We start from the raw sequence: 19,806 nt of genomic DNA, 5'->3' as shown, positions 1-19,806 counted from the left end.
CACAGATTTGAGAATCAGAATCAGATAGTTGATGACATGGTAAGCAATGTTGTGAATATTTTAAATAAAGGAAAAAAATAATAGCGATACATGTGTCATACAGTGTTATTGTGGCTGCGGTGTGTTACGTGACAAGCATGACACGTTGCCATGGAAACAATAAGGGCAGACATTCTAACGGTCACCTTAAAAAAAAACTCACTCTGGGGGGTCAGCTAGAATATTGTAAACTCACGCTTGAAAGGGTTAAATTACACTTCAAATAATTTATAATAATGTAGTTTTTAATCACACTGATGTAAGTTCAAATGTTCTTTTTTTTTTTTATAAGTTTGGTTTTGGTTAGTTATTTGATGCCATAAAAATGGGGGTGTGATGTCATGATTGACAGCTTCTCTGAGCTTCACTACACTTCATGCTCACTACTGCGCAGACTCGGGTCCCGAGTTCAGTACTGACTCAGAATCAGCACAAGAAGTCAGCACCATATTGGGACATTGGCGGCTTCACTTTTCTACAATGAAAGAGTGTGGAAGTGCGTCATCCATATTTATTTTTTTTACAGTCTATGTTCCATCCACTTGGAGGATATCAAACATGTTTGATATTTTGAAGCGAATTAAAACACATCGTTTTCATTTGACATGCATCTCCAAGCAACAACACACATGGTTCAGTGTAAGTTTGTTGTGGTTGGAATGACTTTAAAGTCTATTGGTGTGTGTTATCAGTCAGCTAGTGTATGATGTCTAGTGTTCAGATTTTAAAAGTTATGTAGTGTATTCCAGCCTTTAGACAAAATACCGTGTCAGTTGTTGACCCTCATGTCATTCTAAACCTGTATGCACTTTTCCGTGGAACATAAAAGTAGAAATTTGAGGAATCTACAATTTTTTTTTTTTACATATTGTGTTCAGATTCAAAATTGCAAGGTCAACATCATTAAATGTTCTTCCGCAAGTAGTAAGTGAATGTGTCTCTGGATATGAATTTAGGCTAACGTATTCCTCAAAACTTTGTAAATGCTTCAAAACTTTCATTGTCCCAGAAAAAAAAAGGGTAAATGATGAAAGAACTTTCATTTTTGGGTGAACTATAGCTTTAATTCTTATTCTGGAACATCAAAAACTTTCCCCCTGTTATTTCTGTAGTGTGCTGCTTGGATTTGTATCAGTTAACATACCTTCTGTTCAAGAAGAGCCCTCCTCAGCGAAACCCTCTGCTCCAGCTCTTTCCTCTCACGATCGTGCTGCGCGTCCGTCTGCATTTTGATCTTGCTCTGATAGGCATTTAGCAACTCCAGCTCCTGCTGCAGCTGCATCCTTAGCACCTGACATTCGGCCTCCTGTGCCTCGTCCAATCGCAGCTGAGGAGCAAGATGGGAGGTGGAGTTACATTTAGAACCAGTGCATAAAAGGCAAAAGATGCCACATTATCCACATTTAAATTAGGATAACATATTTTCGCCTCTTGCATTTCATAGACCCACAAGTAAATGCTGTGGAGTAATTGCAGCTGAAATTTGTGATTGGTTCATATTCTTTGACGGCTTCACAGGAAGATATACACATAACATGGCAGGACTCACAGCTTGTGTGGAAAGCATGTCATTGATGGAATGGTCGTACTGCTCAGCAAGGATGGCTAATTTCCGTGTCTGCTCCTCCTTCAGCCTCTTCAGCACAGCTTTGTGGTCAGACTTGGGCGTGGTTTCCAGGAGGTGGTTGCGCAGGGCCTTGTACTGCCGTGTCTGGATCTTACACGTGTCCTGGAACTGCTTCTTGATCTGCAGCTCTTTAGACTGATACAGATCAAAGAGGAGGAAAGGCTTACTCGCCCCACAAGACTAGTATGCACTATAAAAACAAGCATAGACTAAAAGGAAACACACCTTAAGGCTCTTGGGCTGTTGCCGGACCTCCATGACATGTTTGCGGCGCAGTTCTCGCTCTCTACGTTTATTGTATTCTAGCTGGTTGGTGAGCTCAGTCTGATGCTGTAAGCGGATCAGCTCTGTACGCATTTTCTGGATGGTGCCCAGCTGCCTCACCTCCAGCTCCTGCATGGACTCATGTTGGCGAAGCAGCATGGCGTGTTCCAGATCTTTCTGTGTTTGACGCTTATTAAGTTCCTGGATCAAGAAAACCTTGTGTCATTATATTTGTTTTCTTTGGACATAAAAAATGGCTTTTTAAAATCAAATTAATCAAAGAAATAATGGCTAAATAGTCATTGGTTACAGTCCTATTTAAGACAGTTATGTCATGAGGATAAGAAACGCTACCTCCCGGACGAGGTCTTGCTCTACATTGTGTTTTGCAATGAGGATTCGGCGTTTAAAGCGCCGACATTCCAGCTCCAGGTACTGGCGCTGTCGGCGGAGCAGGTTGGCTTCCTCCTCTGCCTGGTAGTGCTGAAAGTTCTCCTTCTGCTTCGACAACCACTCCTGCTTCTCCTTCTTAGGGGTGGACTGGTTCTCATTTAGCTCCTAAACAGTGTGGGAAACATCAATGGGAGTTTAAGAGGAAATACTTACTACTTAAAAATAAATATTTAGCTACTTATATTTATATATGAATATACAATTTATATTCACAATCTACTTGAATCTACTAAGTAACAATGTTCCCTCTTATCCTCTAGGACAGGGGTCATCAACTATATTTGTCCAAGGGCCAGAAATTTTCACTGCAGACACTGTAAGGGCCAGATACTCGTAATATAAAATAAAATTCGAATTGTATCCTAATATGTTATTATTTGATATACTAATTCTAATTCCAAATTTATGTTATTTTTTACATATTACCTGTACTGCTGCAAGCCACCAGGGGGCGATAGCGATATTTTAGGCTTCATATTTGTGAGGCTGTCAAGCTGTCCATCACTGTCAAGCAATTGTGCGCAAATCCCAGGCAAGGAAAATTTTGACATTTGTGAAAAAATGAGCACGTGAAACAATAAAAGATGTTCAATGAGAGAACGCGTTTATCGTCATTTTTGACTGAAGGCAGGCTATGGCACAAGCTACTTTTCAGAAGGCCTTTTTTTCCCCGTTAGATTTAAAAATAAAAAACGGTTCTCATTCCGCCTTGAATAAGGCCGGCGACACACTGGCTGCGTGAGCGTCTCAGCTGCGTGGCGTGTCCGTTTTTATTTCGGCTCCCATATTTAACAGGTTGGAGTTTGCACACTGAGACACGCGTCTCAGGCGCGCTCGAACCACGCAGAAAACGCGTGCATGCTAGAAATAGAACCGACGCGTGTTCCAGCCCTATCGTTCCAGCAACGGGAGTGTTCTCTGGCTAGAGCGCAGAACAGCGGAGTTTGTATGGACCGAAGTGCCTGTCTGAGCTTGTGTTTTGTTGCTTTGACATTGTGGAAAATAGAATAATAGAAACAAAATGTATTAGCATTTTTACCCGTTATTATCAATCTAAATTAATCTCGTTTTTAATTTAACTTAATTTCGTTTTTCTTTATTTAAATTTCGTTTTTTCTTTATTTAAATTTCGTTTTTCTTTATTTAAATTTCATTTTTTCTTTATTTAAATTTCGTTTTATCTTTATTTAAATATACCCTTACTGTGCCAATTTGTTAGTCAGAAAAATATTAGACTACCTTAAAAGTATTGCTTAATTTAACAGACCTGTGTGTGTGCGTTTTATAGCACTAGTGCAGTGACCGTTCTCGGAGCATAAGCCGCTTCCCGCTCACGCTGCTCTGACTGTAGTTTACTAAAAGTTTATTAATTCTGAATGTGTCGCGTCTCGCGTGTCCATCTATATTGCACCAAATGCGACACTGCACTCCCTTGTGAAGTCGATTGGATGAACGGTTCTCAAAATAATAAAAATGCAAACGGACATAAAGACACATATTCCTGCCTTTATTAGAGAGAAAAATATGTTCAGCCCCTCTCTCCGAAGCTTCGAATAGTCGATGTTCGTCAAAAAATGGTATTCGGACCAGCCCTAAACTTTTTCCTCTTACAAGGCTATTCCTGAATTCAGTATTATTCTGGGGGCCGGATGGAAATCTCTGGCGGGCCGGATTTGGCCCGCGGGCCTCCAGTTGACGTTGCATGCTCTAGGATGTATATTGAAAATTGTCAAATGGCTGAATAATAGAGAAACATGACTTTTTAGTAGTGATTCTGAGAAATTATTTTTTTTACTGAAACCAAAATTGAAGTTTTCATTTAACCATAAACCAAAATTAAAAATAAAGTAATAAATAATAGTAAAATAATAGTAAAAATATAATATGTAATATAGCACGTACATTTAGCAAAATGTGTACTGACAGCCTAAATGCACCATTAGTGAACTACTAATTAAATGTCAATGTTTTGGTCAATGACTTTGGCCCTTCAAAACAGTTTCAGGCAAAAACAAAAATTAATTTTCTGTATTTTCGGATGCCGAAATTTCAGCGCATCTCTAATTTTCAGCTGTTTTGACCATGCCAAAATCCAGCCTTTTCACTTGTATTGATTCATTTGCACTGTCCGTGCACAAAGATCAATCTAGGTGGAATTACGCCAAGATGAAAAACACAATTGGTGGATTCATAGGTGGGCAAAAAGCCATGCTTGAACATGCCTGTACCTCTTTCAGTTGCTCCTTGCGTAGCTTATACTCTCGTTTCTGTGATTCCAGGAAGCTACTAAGCTCTTTCTTCTGCTGGGCTTGAATGTGCTGTTGGAATTTCTTCTCATCATTGGCAAATGACTTGGCCTTCAAGAAAACATTCATGGAGAAAAAATAAAAATAAAATAATTAATTAAAATATAAAAAATAGCTTTGTACAGAGCCTTGGTCATGATGAAGCAGAAAAGGACTACTACAAAGTAGGAAGCACATAATTCTCTAGAATGTCATTTTTCATCAGAAAGGGGTGTCATTCTTTTGGCCATGTTGTGCATGTGAAAGATATTATTACGTGGTTAAGTTACTGTTGGAATGGCATAAGAGGAAGAGGGGAATTCCCAGTTTCTGAGCATTTTTCAGGACTTCCGCATTCCTTTCCGCATCTTTGTGATAGAAGCCACCCAATGATTGTGCTTGGGTCTAGACAGATCATGTGACATGCCTCACGTGCACTTACATCTTTCTCAATGGCTGCTTGGTTTTTCTTCACAAGTCTCTCCATCTCACTGGCAAAGCTGTTCCTCTGGGCCTCCAGCTCTTTGTCCAGTCTCAGCCTGTGTTCGTCCATCTCCGCTTTCAGTTTGTTCTCAAGGGCCATAAGGTGCTTCTGGTGCTGCCGTCTCATGCGCTTGTAACCGGACATCTGCTCCCTCAGCTCAGAGTCCTGCTCGTGTTCCTGCATCTGCCGTGTGACCTGAAAGAGGCAAGAGGAGGGACACAAGGAAAGGGAGGGAGAGGGAAGAGGAATAAAAATGATAATGGTTTAAGAAAAATGAAATCAATGTTGAACATTTCAAAAATCTGACACTGGGAGTAAACAATAAATTCTTGTGATGTTTTACATTTTACACTGCCTATACTGGAAGCGACCAATGCCACTGTGTATCAATTATAAAACGAGCGATTTTAAATTGACAAATCCAATGCGGACACTGTAGGGTTGTGAAGAATTTCAGTACAGATCCGATTTGACTGGCTCACCAGCGAGGCTGTGCGGATGGTGGCAAAGTGCTCACGGTTGCGATGGTGTTTGCGTTGCGGGGGCTGTGCAGGTGCCGCCTGGGCTTCTGAGGGACGAGGATGCGTTTCAGGATCCCCATGGTAAACTTCCTCTTCTTCCTGATGGACACAAAAAACAGGAAAATGTATGTTCACTGTTCACAGGAAGGTCTGAAAGTTTCTGTAATATTTTAGGAAGAGGTATGTGAACGTACAGGCTTCAGGTGTATGACCGAACTGTTAGACATAACAGTGTGGTCTTTCTCCAGATCAAGTTCACTTTTGTCATCAGCAGCATCAGGAAGGCTGTTCACTGAGCTGCTCTGAGAGCTCGCACTGATCGACATGCTGGGAATGGACTGATTACTGCCCACACTGCTCACTGTGCCCGTGCGACCAGCATTGTGCTCCGGCTCCTGAACACACACACACACACACACACACACACACACACACACACACACACACACACACACACACACACACACACACACACACACAGAGAAAACAGCAGTTCAGAGCATAGCATTAATATGTGCTCTGTAATTATAATAAGTAATAATGACCTGGTTTCACAGACAGGGCTTAGACTAAGCCATGATTAGGCCTTAGTTCAATTAAGGAATTTAAGTAGCTTTTATAAACATACCCTAGAAAATACATCTTGTGGAAAAAACAATGGCTCTGATATATTTTAAGATATTTCAGCGCAAGCTACTTTCAGTTAAAATAGCTGGTCTAGGACTAGCTTAAGCCTTGTCTGTGAAACTTTTTACATAGTAATAATCATTTTTATATATATATATATATATATATATATATATATATATATATATATATATATATATATATATATATATATATATATATATATATATATATATATATAGAGAGAGAGAGAGAGAGAGAGAGATCAAAAAACAGAGTTAACATTTTTTATTACAATAAAATGCATTAACTTAAGTTTGTGTAAAACCTGTTAGTCATGTTATCCACCAAGATTTGAAAGATTATCATGTGCTTCAAAAGGAACCAAGAACATATGACCTTTTTCCAAAAGTGTCCCATTTTAAAAGGTACATTATGTAACTTTTTTGATTTAAATAATGAGTCAAATTCATAAATTTTTCTTCCAAAACATGTTTTTGTCTAACCCTGATTTACTATGGTAAGCCTATTATAAATGTTTATATTTTAGACCTGACGGGATGTTTTTCACTGGAAATTGCGTACACGCATCGCTCGCCTGTCCATAAATAGAGAAAAGTGGCTACTTTGACGCATGTATGGTGTGGGGGTGGCATAGGTTAGTTGTCATAACAACTAATGACATGGAGCAGTTAAATCTCAAACCCATTTGAAAATAAATAAATAAATAAATAAATAAATAGACGCTGGACAGAGGAGAGGCTGCTGGCAAAAAGAAAGTGCGACAGAGCTTTGTTATAAAACACGAATCAACATTGGCTTGGCTTTTTAGAGATGGCGAGACATTAGGGATTTGAAATGTTGAGATGACATTTTTATTACTCAACAGGTGAGTAAGGTATTTAATTGAATAGTTAAATTGCCATATGCAGCTCTCTAACAGAGTTCATTGTAAAGCATTATCTACTGTGTAAGGTCATTTCCTTATTTGTTGTAGTGCTGTGCTAGTATTTATTTTCAAGGAAGTATCGTGTCTATTAAAGGGTGAAGCTAATCAGCTTGAGATCCTTTCCATCTAAACTGGTTATATCTCTTAAGCCTAGTAGTGAATGTTTTATGAGCAGAATAACCATATTCATCCACACAGTCACGCAGAGCTGAAGCACAACCAAAACAATGTTCTTCCACAAAATGCATGCAGTTTTGTTTTTTAACCACTAAAGGGCCAAAAGTTACATAGTGTACCTTTAAATTTGATTTTTAACTTTTTGAACACTCTTGAGTTTGGCTCAGACTTTTGAATTTATATAATATGAGCCAATTAATGTTGAAGTATTGGAACTAGGGAAGGTTCTGACCTCATCTCCCTCCTGGGTCTCAGTGGTCGGCCCATTGTGGGCCTCTTGAAATAGGATCTTCTTCATCTTGCGATATTGCAGGTTGTCCAGCTCTCGGACTGCATCTTTTGTCCGCAAAATTAAGTCCATCAGAACAGATTCTGGCCTCTCTCGCAGGACAAATGCATGCTATCGTTTTTGAAAAGAGTGCAGAAAATAAGGCAGTTAACTCTTAATTATTCAGGTGGATTATTAAGACTAACAAAAAAAAAAAGGTTATTTAAATTTCTTGATAATTCAATGCAAAGTAAACACCTGCAACAGATCCTCAGAGTGTGGTCTGTCTTGGGGGATTTTCTGAAGGCAAGAGTCAACAAAATTTCTAAAATAATCCGTCCTGAGGAAAGAGAATAACACAGCAGGTTAATTGACTCACTAACACAGAAATCGCTCAATATTTTTCATATTTAATATAAATCTTGATTATTCATGCTTTTGCTCTAAAAATACTTAAAATGGGTCATTTAAAATGGAGGAGCCTTCATTTCTACCAAACATACATTAGTTAAGTAGATTTAAAATTGTATAACTAAAAGAATACAAAAAGTTAGCATTTATATGCACCAATAAACAGTAATGTTTGCCTACATATACACTGCTAAAAAAATTAAAGGAACACTTTGAAAACCCATCAGATATCATTGAGGAAAAATATCATGCTGGCTATCTATACTGATATGGACTGGGTAATGTGTTAGGAACAAAAGGATGCCACAACATTTGATGGAAATTAAATTATCAACCTGCAGCGGACTGAATTCAAAGACACCCCGAAAATCAAAGTGAAAAAATGATGCAGCAGGCTAGTCCCTTTTGCTGAAATTTCATTGCAGCAACTCAAAATGGTACTCAGTAGTTTGTATGGCCCCCATGTCCTTGTATGCATGCCTGACAATGTCGGAGCATGCTCCTAATGAGACGACGGATGGTGCCTTGGGGTATTTCCTCCCAGATCTGGACCAGGGCAACACTAAGGTGCAACCTGACGCCATCGGATGGACCGAAACATAATGTCCCAGAGGTGTTCTATTGGATTTAGGTCAGGCGAGCGTGGGGGCCATTCAATGGTATCAGTTCCTTCATCCTCCAGGAACTGCCTGCATACTCTCGCCACATGAGGCCGGGCATTGTCGTGCACCAGGAGGAACCCAAGACTCACTGCACCAGCGTAGGGTCTGACAATGGGTCCAAGGATTTCATCCGACACTTAACGGCAATCAGGGTGCAATTGTCTAGACCAGGGGTGGGGAACGTTGATCCTGGAGGGCCATTATCCTGTTAGCTCCAACCCTGAAAAAAACACTTACCTGCCTGTAACTTTAGTAATCCTGAAGACCTTGATTAGCTTCAAGTGTGTTTAATTAGGCTTGGAGCTAAACTCTGCAGGACAATGGCCCTCCAGGATCAACGCTCCCCACCCCTGGTCTAGACTGTAGAGGTCTGTGCATCCCTCCACGGATATGCCTCCCCAGACCATCCCTGTCCCACCACCAAACCGGTCATGCTAAATGATGTTACAGGCAGCATAACGGTCTCCACGGCTTCTCCAGACCCTTTCATGTCTGTCACGTGCTCAGGGTGAACCTGCTCTCATCTGTGAAAAGCAAAGGGCGCCAGTGGCGGACCTGCCCATTCTGGTGTTCAATGGCAAATGCCAATCAAGCTCCACGGTGCCGGACAGTGAGCAAAGGGCCCACTAGAGGACGTTGGGCCCTCAGGCCACCCTCATGAAGTCTGTTTGGTCAGAGACATTCACACCAATGGCCTGCTGGAGATCATTTTGTAGGGCTCTGGCAGTGCTCATCCTGTTCCTCCTTGCACAAAGGAGCAGATACCGGTCCTGCTGTCTCCTGGAATCTCCTCCATGTTCTTGACACAACCTTCTGGCAATAGCACGTATTGATGTGCTATCTTGGAGGAGTTGGACTACCTGTGCAACCTCTGTAGGGTTCAGGTATTGCCTCATGCTACTAGTAGTAACACTGACCCTAGCCAAATGCAAATCTAGTGAAAAACAGTCAGAAAAGATGAGTAGGGAAAAAAATGTCAGTGGCCTCCACCTGTAAAACCATTCCTGTGTTGGGGGTCGTCTCATTGTTGCCCATCTGGTGCACCTGTTGTTAGTTTCATTAACACCAAAGCAGTAGAAACTGATTAACAACCCCCTCTGCTACTTAACTGACCAGATCAATATCCCAGGAGTTTAACTGACTTGATGCTATTCTCTGATTAATAAGTGTTCCTTTAATTTTTTTGAGCAGTGTATTTTTAATAAAACAGAGACTGATCATATTTGAGGTTCAGTGGCATATAAAAGATTGAAAACCTGTGATAGAGGACTCACCATTCACTTGACTGTAGTGTGGGACTCTCATTCTGTGCTATATGATATAAGGCACTCATCGCATTCATGTTAAACAGAGGAGGCTTCCTTTCCGCTACAGCAAAAGGGAGAGGTAAAGTAAGAGACTTTCATAATGTGAAAGACACAATTTAATTCACAATGAGCAGCATTTCTTTGTCACCTAGTTCTATGCAGGTGATCCCAAGAGACCAGATGTCAACCTTTCCATCATACTGTCCCTCGTCCATGGCTAAAATCACTTCAGGGGCCATCCTGAGAGGAGATGGGTGTGTTAATAACCAGGCTGTGTGAATGGAGTCATTATTACTCAGAGATACTCGGTGTGCTCACCAATATGGTGTCCCCACAAAAGAGTTTGCTGGAGAGGCAATTGAGGCAGAACCAAAATCTGCCAGTTTGACTTGTCCAGGCTCGGTCAGCAGGATGTTCCCAGCTTTGATATCCCTGAGTGAAGATGACAACATACACAGAATGGTCAACATTAGAGGTAGTTTTCTTTGACACACCCAGGTAATGCAGTGTGAACAATCAACAACCCATGCATAGAACCAAATCCCCGTCCTACATTTTTTCTATTTCCATAATCAGTTTGACTATTACAAAATCTATTACTACTTGCGTTTCATTGTAACTTTAAATATTTGTGAGACTTTGTGACCATAAGTATCATATGTTCTGACTATTTACTACCTTTATATATCTTAACTACCTTTCTGGACCTTGAAAGTGGTCATTAAATTGCTGTCTATGGAAGAGTCAGATACCTCTAGGATTTCATAAAAAAATCTCTCAATGTGTGTTCTGAAGATGAACGAAGGTCTTACGAGTTTGGAGCGACATGAGGGTGAGTAATTGATGACAGAATTTTCATTTTTGGGTGAACTAACCCTTTAATGCAATGCAAAATTGCTAAAACATAATTTCTTTTGAGACTGCACTGTGACGCACCTGAATAAATGTGCAGGAAACCCTCCCAGAGTATTCCAACAGGGTTTTCTGTCTTCAGCGCAAGAATGCAAATGTTCAAAAGCTATTAGCGGAACCAATGTAATGAAATTCATTTGGTTCCTGTGGAACCAGTTTTCGACTCCCAACACTACTTAAATGCACAAGCACGCACTTTGCAAGAACATCAAAAAATTAAAACCCACTAACCTGTGAATCATATTATGGGAATGAAGGTATGCAAGACCCTGCAAAGCACCATGTGTAATTGCTGCAATCTCAATTTCCTGAAGGGGCTTCTTGTGAACTAAGCAAAAAACAGTAAAGGTGCATGTTCATCAAAGTGACGATTTACAATTACATTTATGCATTTGACAGACTTTTTATCCAAAGTGATGTACACTGCATTCAAGATATATAGTTTGTCAGTTCATGCATTCACTGGGAATTAAACCCATAACTTGGTATTTCTAGCACTATGCTCTACTATTTGTAATAATACATCTAAAATGTTAAAGGCACAGTATGTAATTTCTGCCACTAGAGGTTGCATATTCAAAACAATAACAAAAGGCGTAGCTGTGAAAGGGTGTGGAATGATGGGAGTTGTCGTCTTCACCTCCACTGCCAATGGAAATCAATCCGATAGGACTCGCAAATCAAGTTCATGGATGAGGTAATGAAAAAAAGTTTTATAACCATTATGTTCAATTCATTAGAATGATTTTATTTCATTCTAATGAATTATCCGGAAGTAATGTAATGTTTAATGCTAAATTATTACTCATATATGTCACTTTATTTGTCAAATTAAATGGTGGGGTAATGCAGCTCAGTTTTACACGTTTAAAACAAATCATACTAAAATTACACTTAAACATACCCACAGCATTTACAAAAAGGCTGACTTACTGTGTATGTATAACACATACTGTATTTAATTACACTGCCATAGGCTTGTTAAACTGTGTTAGGAAATTAGGGCTGCTTGATATATCGTTTGAGCATCAATATCGCGATATGCGCATCCGCGATAGTCACATTGCAGGATGTGTGACATCATGGACACGCAACATTAAGTCAAAATGCCCATCTCAGCGATTATGCACGTAAACAGTCAGTTTATGTGTTGTGAATAATTGAGAAAGAGAATGGATGCGTATCATTATTGGATCTTAAAGTGACAGCAGGCTAATATAGCCGCAGCTGTTTGTGTCAATCAAAAAAAAATTACTTTTGTAGCTTTGACAAAGATAAATTGTATTAATTAATTATATTTAATTTATACAGTGAAGACTATGCAAGGTTATTTTACATTTGATTCTTCAATGTCTGTACCTGAATACAGTTAGATTTACCTGGAAAAAACAAAGCACTCCGTATTTCTTGTGTATCTTATTCTATTGTTCGATTGTATTTATTAGGGCTAGGACAATACACTGATTCTCAATACATACAAATATTCTGGATTGATTCTGATTTTTTTTTAGTTTTAACAGCAGATGGCACTCTAGGCTGGTTTTTAACCGCACACAAAGGCTCACTAAGAAGAGGACTGGAGAGCGATTGTGCGTTCGGCTTAGTCATGTAAGTGGTTAAATATACTTGCGCCTTGGCTCAGAATGCTTTTATGACGCGAGATTAATGTAAACAGCCCACTGTGAACACCCTTGTAATTCGCTTTAACCTTTTCAAACTTTATGAATAATTAGGTTTAAGTGGTGTGTGTAAAGGAACTGGAAGCAAGTAGAGTACGATCGGTTTCTAAAGTATGTAGTGCCATCTGCTGTTAAAAAACTAAGCTCAGAACATCGGAAAATATCAGAATCGTTCTGATGTATTGTCCCAGCCCAAGTATTTATCTATACTTGTAATTGGTTTATTTTCTACGCATATTCACTCACTTACAAAATCACCCCAATCATCCTAGAATGATTAATTCTTTATAAATAGAGCTATTCAAATCATCTGGTGAAACTGATTTCATATCGCAATATATAGCGCAGAAAAACAAAATATCGCAATGTCAGTTTTTTCCAATATCACGCAGCCCTATACGAAATGTCACACCGATACTGGTCCTTGTTTTATTTCTCCTCTTGTCCAAAACTGTTCTCGGGTCAGTTGATTCACCTGTACATTTATGTTTCTTGGAGTTAACTTTGGCGACAGAACCTGCTGCAAATGATAACGAATAATTGTGGTCCATGATGACTGTGCAAAACAACAAAAAAGTGACATGCTAGACGATACAACTCTGCATTTTTTCATTAGAGACACGGTGTTGCCATGGTTTCTATGGCAGTAGAAGTGGAAACCGAAGATGACACCATTGACAGGCGACGCAATGAGGAGGGATGTTACACTGGTTAAAACTGCGAATTTCTCTGGATTTAAACATTGTTGGAAAGATTTGGGATAATGTAAGTACACACAAGTGAACAAAATATATTTATAATATATTTTTATGTATATATATATTTTAATGCAAAAATCTTACATATTGTGCCTTTAAAGCTTTGCTTTGATCCTATCTAATTTTTGAAAAAAATAAACAAATAAATAAAATAAATACACCCACATTTTGGATTAAATACTGATCATGCTTCCAAATTAAGCCAAATGTTTGGCATCTCACCTTCAAGGAGGTCAGAGGCTGAGCCCAAACAGTACTCCATGACCAGCTGAAGAGGGGGAAAAAGATGAATCATGAAGATAAAATGGTTATTGTCTTTATTTACTCATTTACATGTAATGCCAAAGGGTGATAGTGAGAATAAGTGATTCAGAAGAGAGGTCTTACCCATGCTGTGTGTTCCCTCAAGTAGCATCCTTTATACTCTATGCTGTTTGGATGTTGTATTCTCTGGAGGAACTTGACTTCCTTAATGATATCCTGCCATTTCTAAGTAAAGAGAAGAAAGCATCAAATCAAACGGTCTTCTTTCCAATTGACCAGAAAAGCCTACAATGAATTCCAATTTTCCACTGGATCACTGTATCCACTACTGACATGAGCAGACTGGACATTACGATTTACTAGTACAGTTCCTGAAAAAGAAAGTCAGTCCTAAAAGCTTCTGAAGGATTCTTTGCAGAGATTATGTGTAATCCGATTACTGCTAATCTGAAATTACAAAAGGAAATGCTGCCACCAGCTAAAGTATGAATGGCCTTGTTGCTTCGCTTCATTCTGAGGTGTTACAGGAGACTTAATGTGACTTCAGCAATTGACTTCAATTTGCTCGTATGATACTAAGACACGTCACTGTTTGAGAGCCAAGCCATAGTTGTTTGTGAATATGAAACAGAGACTAAAATACATTAGTTTGGAATAATTAAGATTCTATGTTTTTGATACAAGTGTCTTTCACCAAGGCAGCATTCGATCAAAACTACAGTTAAAAAAAAAAAAAAAAAAAAAAAAAGGTAATATTGTGAAATATTACAATTTACACAAACTTTTGAAGTGAAGTGATTTCTGAAGAATCATGTGACACTGAAGATTGAAGACTGGAGTAATGGCTGCTGAAAATTCATATTTGCCACCACAGGAATAAATTACATTTTAAAGTTTTTTTCAATTGTAATAAAATGTCACAATATTACAGTGTTTAGTGTATTTTTGATGAAATAAATGCAGCCTCGGAGAGCATCAGAGGCTTATTTCTGAACATGAAAAAAAATCTTTGAACGGTAGTGTAATGCAATCATTTTTATGCCCACCCACAGAAGGAAAAGCTGAATCCACAACCAAACTGCATAATGACTGTATGTAATGACTGTGGAATGTAGGAAAACTGACCTCATTAGACTGTTTCCCACTGTAGGACATCTTCTTGATGGCCACCACCTCTGCAGTACGCGCATCCCGTGCCTGAGCAAGATACGCATCTAATATTTCACGACTGAATCTCCCAAACATTTCATATTGTACTGTAGCATGCATTAAAATGACAAATCCTATTCAATAGATATCTTATATAAAACATACAAAATAGACCGCGCCAAAGCTGCCATGACCGATCTCACGGAGGTCTGTGAAGAGCTTCTCGGGGTCCTCCTTGAAGAAGAGATCTGCGATCTCGGGGTCCTTCAGGCTCCCTGCCCGGCTGGTGGAGGGCATGCTGCGAGCCGGGGGACGCGCCGCGCTCGCAGGGGACTATCTGGCCGTGCGACTGCGACGCGTCAGGCCCCGCTGGTTACTCATCTGCCAGAGGGAGGCAGTGTACGCATGGAGACCTGCAGGTAAACAAATAAACAAAATATAAATCAACATATGTAACAGTGCTGTGACTAAATCAGGTTTTCAGCTATAGACATTTTGAAAAATGTCTTTTTTTCCGTTTTATGACAAATGGCAGGATCTCCATTACAGGCTTTAAACCTACAACCCTTCGGTTACCTGTGGTATTGTCACGACACTGTAATTTCTAACTTCGATACGATACCTTGAAAAAATGTCAATACTTAATATCATTTTCGATACCACAGGAGAAAAATTCTATATTTTTGTCTATCCATTTGAAATTCTATGCAATCAATATACTTCAAAATGTACATGACACATCGTAACAGTAATCCATATGAATCAAGTGGTTTAATCCAAGTCTTCTGAAGAGACATGATTACTTTATATAACGAACAGATTTCAGATGACCTTTGTTTACAGGCTGTAGATACAGTAGTGTCAAAGCACGACAGCCGACGTGCTCCCAGCTTTCACACTGACCTGCTCTGCTGCATTCTTATGATCGCTTTCTTCAGGCTCATTCAATTTTGGAGGGAATTGAAGCAATGTGTTGACTAACAGTCAAACTCTGGGCGTATTCACAAACTATTGGAGCTGATTAGCTGGATGAATGAAAGACCAATTGTGGGTAGGTTACCCCTTTTCCATTCAAATGGAATTTCCGCCGACTTGAGAGCCGAAGTGATGACATAACTGACTACGTTCCTACATAACACTTGTGACATGTTTATCTGTAGGGAGGGTAATGAGTCTTTATGCCATGACAAGCTGCTTTTGATGTAACCGTCAAATGTTAATTATAAATAAAACTCAGCACTGAATTTAGCAGCAAAGCGGCAGGAGTAGCTGCCTAGCATTTTGCATCACTACAACTCATATTTCCAGTTTAAAGTGCTTTGTTGATTATAATGAGAATACACTGTTTTGTGTCAGTTGTTATGTTAAAAACTTTACTTGGTGTCGACATTATACCACCCTCAGCACTCTGTGAAGTTATATGCTTCTGGTCGAGACTAGTAAATTTGTCAAGTGCAGAACCTTTTGTTTTGGCTGGAAATGTGTTGAAAGGGTATAGATTGGGCATTGGTACCCTGTGTTGATAATTATGTAGTTGCTCGAAGCAAATATACCCCAAAAAGTCCATTGTGCTGTCAATTATTTTTCCACAATCCTGCAGTGACTGCATTAGTCAGAGCATCTGAGGGTAAACAACAGATTTAGCCCTTCAAAAAGTATTCCTTAGACATGTGATAACAGAGAAGGGAAGCTCGAGTCACAAGATAGGCCGTGGAGGGTGACTACCAAACGCTTAAAGCACTGACAGGTTGGGATTATTATCTTTCTCCTTTTGAAAACTCCATTTGTAGATTTTCTAAAGTTAAAAGTAGTTCAACCTATAAAAACATCTCTCTAGTTCTTGCAGGTTTTTTTTTTTTTTTAGAGATGCACCAATGCATTGGCCAATAATCAGTATCGGCCGATAAAAGCAATTATTTTCACTATTGGTTATCAGCCAATTGTTTAAAAACAGACGATGATCAGGGCCAATAACATCCGGTCAATCAAAAGGGTGCGAAAAAACGTGTCCGACTACAACTCATATTGTGTGTAAAAAAAAAAATTCTTGAATTTAAGGTAAGTTAATGCGACAATACGTATTATCAGTTCAAAAAAAAAAAAAAATAGCGACGTTAAAGCGGGGTCTATTCGACCCTATGAATCACCAGTAGTTTAAGCCATGGTTGCCAGGTCTGCAGTTTTTCCCTACACTAAACATTATTTACAGCGCCTCTCATCCAATAATTGCAAATAACTCTGCTTTGTTACTTCTAAAACAAAACAAAGCCCCAGCTTTCAAATTCTGTCAATTTTTTCACAAAATTCAAACAATAAATGCTGTTTTGGCGCTTTTAAATGTGACATAACAGAACGCTGTAGCGCCTCATTTCAAGCGGCAGCATGAAGCGCAAGTCATCTCTTCCATTTTAATACAAGTTACAGCTCAAAAAAACGTGCATGAACATCAGAAGGTATGTTGAAAGATACAGTACAACTTACTGAAATCCGTATCTAGTCTCATGTAATCACTCAATCAGTGTTTCAATACCCGAGTTGTATATAATACCTCTGTTGTTAATTGCAACCAATATTATAGTGTACCAGATGAGAGGGTTCTACGTACAGTTTGCAGCATTATTTGGGAGAGATTTCTTTTTCCATAAGAAAAAACCAAACTATCAGTATCGGCCAATATTGTTCCGAATAATCGGCTATCGGTATCAGATGAGAAATTTAGTATCGGTGCATCTCTAGTTTTTTCCCATTATATTAAACTGCCCTGCATCTCACATTTTAAATGCAAAAATGTTCTGTGTGAATGCCCCTTGTTGTGCTTGCCCATGCAACATTCGTCACCACAATGTCAGGGCGTTGCTATACAGAGTCTAAGATTTTCAAAATGGATGTTATGTGGTTGCTAGGGTGGTCTGGGCAGTTGTTTGCTGGCCCAAGTCAAAAGAGGACACTCTCTGCTGACATTCTCCCCCTCAAGATGTGGATCTCCTCAATTTGCTTTGATAGTGCTACAATATTTACAGTTTTGGGGGGTGGGAGCATGCAACCTACCAATGGCTTACCTACATTTAACCTTCTATCTACATTAAGATAGAAGAAAGTATTTTCAGCATGAAAAAAAAAAATAAAAAAAAAATAAATAAAATCAATATTTCACATAAATTCCAAGCTTTTCATGTACAGTAATGCCTTTTTTGAAATCAGACAAACAAGCCCCACAGGGAACAATCTTGCCTTACAAGGCTGAGTAAGCCAAATTAACGGAGTTTACTTCATTGATTGCTTCGGCTCATTAAAAAAAAAAAAAAAAAAAAAAAAAAAAAAAAAATCCCTTCAGAAATATCAAACACTATCAGCCTATTCCACAGATAACGCTGAGAAAAATTGCTGAATTACTCCTTACTGATGCTCCTCTGGGACCAAACAGAAAACAGCTCAGCATTCATAAGGCTGTAGGGAATATTGTTATGCACCAGAGAATATTTCTAATGCACAATATTGATCTTCACACTGTATTGTCATTTGCAATCCAACTTCCTAAATCTGCTTACGTTATAATTATAATTACAGGTTTTACTTTTTATAGAACCTGTCTTTAACAAACTGCACTTAAGCGCTGGATAATTTGGAGAATTTCAGACAAGATCTAAAATGGAAGTGATAATTAAGCTGCTGCTTATGACCACTAAACATGGTCATAAGCAGCAGCACAATATATCGTAAAAAAAAACTGTGGGATGCAGTACACTAACTGCATCCAGCAAAGCTGAACGGTTAACTAGAAGACCATGCCGCTTCTTTAGCCTGACTTCGTCATACTCATATTCTAGGCAGAATGTGAGTCTGATACTGCTCCATTGCACTTGAATTATGGGGCGTGTCTTAACCGAACCAGTAAAAAAAAAAAAAAAATCTGCACTCAATTGGATAGACCTACAACCAATCAGAGCAACGCAGTAAGTGACGTATGTTGTACTTAAACTTTTGCCGAATCCCGTTGGAAGGACGGCAAACACATCTTTCCCATCGACAAATGCCTTGATTGCGGTTCTTTGTTAGTCTTTTAAAATTAATGCGCTGTCGATTTCTTTTATTACAGACGTGATAGCGGAATCTAAACATCTTACTTCTCCAGCTGCAGTCATCGTTGGTGAAAACCAATTCAACCCAAGCGCTCTTTGATGACGTGGGTGGTTACGTAACCGCAGATAGCCTGTACATCATCGATTAAAGCCCGCCCTGGCAATTTGATTGGCTCGGCCTTCTGGGAGCCGAGCATAATTACTCCACAATGGATCGAGTCCAGACCGAACTTCCCGTCCAAAAAAATGTTGTGGGCGGGGTTCGGGCTGGCACCCAGGCTACCGCTTCTTAGCTTGGGCCTGGGTCTTTCATATAGTGTTGTCAAAAGTACAGACCTGAAATTTTAAAAATTGTGACGCTTTGAGCGCTGTTGAGTGTATTCGTAAACACCTCCGATTGGTCTCTGTGTTAACGCGCTCATCAGATATGTCTGTGAGTGGCTACAATGATCAACTCACTGGAGCATTTAAAAGCACACAGAAGTGTTTGAATTTGAAAGCGTTTTGAAAGCGGGAGAGCGTCATTGATGTCCATTTACAACATGTTTTTGAAGCGTTGATCATTGTAGCCAATCAAAGAAATATTTGGATGAACGTGTGAACAATCAGAGGTGTTTACGAATCCTCTCAACAGCACTCAAATCATCACATTTTTAAAATTTCAGCACCGACTTGGCATCACGGTTGGTACTTTTGACAACACTACTTTCATAAGCAACATTTGTTTGTGCTGCAGGCCTGTACATGACAGAAGCTCAGCAAGAGAGTCTGGGACACAGACTAGTAACTCCAGTGTGACACAGACAGGAACTTGGCCATGATCTCTGGTTAATCTCTGTGGGAATTCCCTTCAACATGCTTTAAAAAAAATTAAGTGAGGGGGTCTATTGG

General features: G+C 39.3%; 1 protein-coding gene across 3 annotated transcripts in view; it reads right to left on the bottom strand.

The window, feature by feature from the left end:
* The window catches only part of taok1b (TAO kinase 1b), a 47,451-nt gene that overhangs the window by 4,365 nt on the left and 23,280 nt on the right, over window positions 1-19,806 (bottom strand). For all 3 annotated transcript variants that reach the window (XM_048166001.1, XM_048165999.1, XM_048166000.1), the window contains exons 2-19: window positions 15,002-15,249; window positions 14,813-14,884; window positions 13,811-13,912; window positions 13,646-13,691; window positions 11,218-11,314; window positions 10,393-10,506; window positions 10,223-10,314; window positions 10,042-10,135; window positions 7,953-8,034; window positions 7,659-7,826; window positions 5,868-6,068; window positions 5,635-5,772; window positions 5,111-5,347; window positions 4,612-4,740; window positions 2,285-2,488; window positions 1,892-2,131; window positions 1,589-1,801; window positions 1,184-1,366 (exon numbers count right to left, since the gene is read on the bottom strand). In XM_048166001.1, the coding sequence (XP_048021958.1) occupies window positions 1,184-1,366; window positions 1,589-1,801; window positions 1,892-2,131; window positions 2,285-2,488; window positions 4,612-4,740; window positions 5,111-5,347; window positions 5,635-5,772; window positions 5,868-6,068; window positions 7,659-7,826; window positions 7,953-8,034; window positions 10,042-10,135; window positions 10,223-10,314; window positions 10,393-10,506; window positions 11,218-11,314; window positions 13,646-13,691; window positions 13,811-13,912; window positions 14,813-14,884; window positions 15,002-15,133 (2,544 nt within the window). In that variant the 5' untranslated portion in view covers window positions 15,134-15,249. The remainder of the gene's footprint in view (window positions 1-1,183; window positions 1,367-1,588; window positions 1,802-1,891; window positions 2,132-2,284; window positions 2,489-4,611; window positions 4,741-5,110; window positions 5,348-5,634; window positions 5,773-5,867; window positions 6,069-7,658; window positions 7,827-7,952; window positions 8,035-10,041; window positions 10,136-10,222; window positions 10,315-10,392; window positions 10,507-11,217; window positions 11,315-13,645; window positions 13,692-13,810; window positions 13,913-14,812; window positions 14,885-15,001; window positions 15,250-19,806) is intronic.

This window comes from Megalobrama amblycephala, linkage group LG18 (assembly GCF_018812025.1).
Source record: "Megalobrama amblycephala isolate DHTTF-2021 linkage group LG18, ASM1881202v1, whole genome shotgun sequence".
Classification (NCBI taxonomy): domain Eukaryota; kingdom Metazoa; phylum Chordata; class Actinopteri; order Cypriniformes; family Xenocyprididae; genus Megalobrama; species Megalobrama amblycephala.
The sequence above is the reverse complement of the archived record's forward strand: the minus strand, read 5'-3'. Positions and strand labels throughout refer to the sequence as shown.